A 4,783-nucleotide genomic window follows, 5' to 3' on the forward strand; every position below is an offset into this window, starting at 1 on the left:
ATTTACATTAATCTATTAAATATATAAATATGTTAATAATAAATAAATTTTAACTGTAAATTTAAATTTTATCTTTAGTTATAACAAAATATTGTTGAAAAAATCTAACAAAATCTTTCTAAAAATTTAAAATATTTTATTTAAATTAATACCATTAATTAATTTCGTAATAAATAATATATACTATTATACATTAATTTAAATAAATTTTATTATAAAAAAATAAAATAAAATTGTATGCTATTTTTCAAATTTTATAATTATATTCTATATCTTTTTTATTAAAAGAAATACCATAAAAAATTCATACTAGGTCTATTTCATCAATTACATCTATTTGTTTATTTAAGTTAATATATTTAATATATAACATTTCTAAAAAATCTTATAAATTATATAGATATTAATAAATAAATTTTAACTGTAAATTTAAATTTTATTTTTACTTATAACAAAATATGTTGGAAAAAATCTAACAAAATCTTAATAAAATTTTAAAATATTTTTAAATTAATGCAGCGATTGATTTCATAATTAATAATATAGTATTATTATAATCTATTTAGTTACAAAATCCCACAATATATTAAAATAAATAACATAGAAATATAAATTATGCTAAGAAAATATCAGTTCTATAGTAACTAAATAAAATTTTAAAATGTGTTGTATTCAGTCTGTAAAAATTAGAAAAAAATGAAGGAGATTCTCAATTTGTTTATTTCATACTATGAATTTATTTTACCAAACTCGAAAATATATTAATATATAATAACAATTAATAATAAAGTAAAATGTATAAAACAAATCATTATACATTAATAATAATGAATAAGAAACATAACTAATAACATTATAGATTACATAATATATAACACTAGAATGTAAATTATATCTTTGAAAGTTTTGCGATGGTATCTGTTATATATTTATAAAACGAAAATCTACCCGCACGAATGTGCGGGTGAAAAATCTAGTTAATATTATTAAAACATAAATCATTAGAAAATAAATTTAATAATAAAAATTTAACTATTAAAATAATACGTAAATATTACTGTTAATCAATTTTTGTATTATTTAGAAAAATTAATTTTCATCATTTTACTATTTCATGTCTATAAACTATAAGACCTTATGACCAATATAATACTTTGTGATAAGAATATTTTTAAAAAAACTTGTCAATAAAAAAAAACTAATTATTAAAACTAGTTTTATGTAAAGTTAAGTCAAGTTTTTAAAATAATAGACAACTTCTAAAATTAAATAAATTACTGATTAAAACTTTTAAAAAATGATAAATATACAGAAAAATCAAAATTAAAAAAAAAACTCAGAAACAAAAAACCAGAATCTAAAATCACCATTCATGTTTTTGAAAAAACTAAAAACTACTACAAAATCAAAAACCAAAAACTAAAAACTAAAAACTAAAATCCAAAAACTAAAAACTAAAAGCCAAAAATCAAAAACCTAAATCTAAAATCTAACTAAACAATCATCCACTACTACAAGTAACTAAACAACCAAAGTAATATTACAAATAATGATTTATGGTAATTAATTGATTACGACTATATTTCTTTTTCTAAACAACCAACCACACAAAACAAACACATTTTCACCTACTATCTACTTTTACTCGTAATTTCGACGTTAGTTGGATGCAAAATTTGAGGTTGTAATACAATTGTAATTTAACAATTACGAGGAAACTTACCATTCTTCATTTTCGTTAAGATGTCGTGCCATTACATCGATTTACGTCGAAATATATTTGTTGGCGAATTACGACTCGATTACGATGAATATACATTTCGTCCTAACCTCGTAGTACGTTATGTTACGACGACATATATTCGTCGTAAAATGTCAATGTTTTGCTTATGCGCATGTGTTCTTGTACTAGAGGAAGAGAGAAGCAAACAAGGAGAAACAAGGACCAATGATGATGGCGATGATCGTAATCTCAAGAGGAATGGTGATGTAAGTAGCTGACAAGTGACAATTGAACATCAATGTTTTACTGTGATATTGCAATGCTTAAAAAAATGTCTCTAGATTACTGGATTAGTATTTGATGCTGCTGTTCTCGTTGATGTGTACGTGTACACGTTTATGGTATGGTTTAGGAACTGTGATCATCACTATGCTGTTGCTGTTGTTATGTTATTTTTTCTGAAACATGAGCAAATTAAAAATAAACTAAGAAACTTATTTTTTTTAGAAACCAGAAAACACACCATACAGAATATTCACCACATCTAAGCACACAAGAGAAATCTTGAGCAAAAAAATATAGATAAAGTCAACAATATGACATATAACAGAAGTTCAAAGTTAATATAAGGAAGAGACTGGTGTCATTGTTCCTTGCGTAATACGTTGTGTAACGATTATGTAACATTTCGGATTATGGTATATGGAAATGCTTAAAAGAATTGATTTGGCTATCTATGTCCTACTTAAATTTTTGGCCACACATCTGATTAAAAATTTAACCGATCGGGAAGTGATTCTTGATATCTTGCGAGTGTGGCCAAAGTACGGAGAATGGTCATGTGATGATTGCAGCATCAGTAAACAAAACTTTCGAGCCTCCGAAAATTTAGTGCAGCACCCATTGCATGCGACAGGGACCACGGGCCGAGTGAGCGGGCATGGGAGACCCATTATCCCTGGGCGGTGGGGTGTTACAAGTGATATCAGAGCCAAACTCAAACGAATGTGGAGTTAGTGAGAGCTCACACAAACATGGGTAACGATCTTGGGGTGCAACGTAGACGTTTGTGTTCTTCAAGAGGGTGTGAATTATAACATTCTAGTTTGTGGTGTATGGAAAGGTTTAAAAAATTGATTTGACTATCTATGTCTTTAAAGTGAACTTACCTTTTCGGTCACACATCTATTTAGAACTCCAGAGTTAAGCGTGTTTGAACTGAAGTACTGGAGGGATGGTTGACCTATTGGGAAGTGATTCACGATATCATGTGAGTGAGGCTAAAGCACAGGAAAATATCATTTCGTGATTGCAAGGGTAGTAAACAAGACTTTCAAACTTCTGAAAATCAATGCAGCGCCTGTCGCACGGGATAGGGCCAATGGGCCAAGTGAGTGGGCATGGACAGTCGGGACGTTACATATTAATCCTTATGAAGTCTAGCAAATCCTATATCAAAGCATACTGAGATCCTGTAAACACTGGCAATTTGTTTCCGACTCTACTTCTCATCGAACTATGGTAATCCCCAAACAGGGACTCTCCAATCATGTAAAGGATCTTGGATCTGGAGGAAGCTTCTCAAGTTGAGAGAGTTGGCTTATCAATTCATCCGGTTTGAGATTAACGATGGTCACACTGCATTTTTTTGGCATGATGACTGGTTGCAGATGGGGAGACTCATGGATATCACGGGTGATGTGGGTACGTACTACCTTGGGGTTGCGAGAACCGCCCGAGTTAGTGAAGCAGTTCTGGGTCAGCAATGGAACATCAGAGGTCACAGGAGTAGGCATTACCATGCACTTCATGACCGTATCCAGAATGAAAGGGTACCACTTGATGAACATGGTAGAGACGTGGTGCTTTGGAAGCATGATGAGAACACATATAAACCGCACTTCTCTTCTAGTAGAACTTGGGATCAAATACGGTGAAGAAGAATAAGTGGTATGGAGCAAGAGTGTTTGGTTTTCACAGGGCGTTCCTAGATACTCTTTTATTGTTTGGCTGGCAATAAAGGATCGACTATCAACTGGAGTGCGTATGAGGGCGTGGGGCATTCAGCAAGGTTGCTTGATGTGTGGAGAAAGGGATGAGTCGAGGACCATATCTTTTTTGCTTGTCCCTTTACTTTCACTGTCTGGAATAGACTTGCAGGACGGCTGTGTGGGCGACGGATCAATCCTGACTGGAGTCTTACTCTGCAATTTGTCACCAGAAACACTCTTAGCAGCTTGGACAAGATACTAGTCCAAATGCTTTTTCAGACATGCATCTATTACATGTGGAAGGAGAGGAACGATCGTAGACATCAGAAAGGTTATCACAGTACAGAGCAAGCTATCCGAATCATCGACAAGGCCATACGGAACCGAATCAGTTCTCTTCGATACAAACCTGATCATAAGCTAGCCGGGTTGATGCAGCGTTGGTTTGAGGTTTTTGATAACACATAGGTCTTTTCGAGCATTTTCTTTGTATAGCTCATAGCTTATAGTTTTCTCACCCAATGTAAATGCATATTCTTTACTTGATCAATAAATTTCACATTTCATCAAAAAAAAAAAAAAAAAAAAAAAAAAAAATCATGTAAAACAATTGTTTTGAGTTTTTTGAAAAAAAAAAAATTATGATACTAATTAATTTTTAATATATGTAGAATAAGAATGAAATAAAAAAATCTGTTAAATATTTATAAATCAATATAATTTTATAATTTATTGAATCTTAGTAACGCAAAAAGTGTGTGTAATTTCCAAATTTATATTGTATTAAATGAATTAAAAATTAATTCAAACTATATAAATTGAAAATATTTATTTTCCATATTTTAAATGTATTTTATTTTACTATTTGAAATTATAAATATATTAGGTTAAAATATTGCAATAATACATTAGTATGTATTAACAACTAATACCAAATTAAATTATGTATAAATACATAAATCATTATCTATTAATAGTATCGAAAACATTAATAATGTTATAGAGTTTACAATATATAACACCGTAAATTTTAGTTGTACTACAAGTTTGAAACCACTTTTAAAATTTA

At 29.7% G+C, this 4,783-nt stretch overlaps 1 protein-coding gene across 1 annotated transcript; it reads left to right on the plus strand.

The window, feature by feature from the left end:
• The first annotated feature begins 1,872 nt into the window (after positions 1-1,872).
• On the plus strand, positions 1,873-4,182 carry LOC125609943. Its single transcript, XM_048781569.1, has 5 exons — positions 1,873-1,989; positions 2,065-2,124; positions 3,394-3,585; positions 3,704-3,794; positions 3,884-4,182. Exons 1-5 carry the CDS (start codon positions 1,873-1,875, stop codon positions 4,180-4,182), a joined length of 759 nt encoding a protein of 252 aa, XP_048637526.1.
• The last annotated feature ends 601 nt before the right edge of the window (positions 4,183-4,783 follow it).

The sequence above is a fragment of the Brassica napus genome, chromosome A6 (genome assembly GCF_020379485.1).
Source record: "Brassica napus cultivar Da-Ae chromosome A6, Da-Ae, whole genome shotgun sequence".
NCBI classification, from domain to species: domain Eukaryota; kingdom Viridiplantae; phylum Streptophyta; class Magnoliopsida; order Brassicales; family Brassicaceae; genus Brassica; species Brassica napus.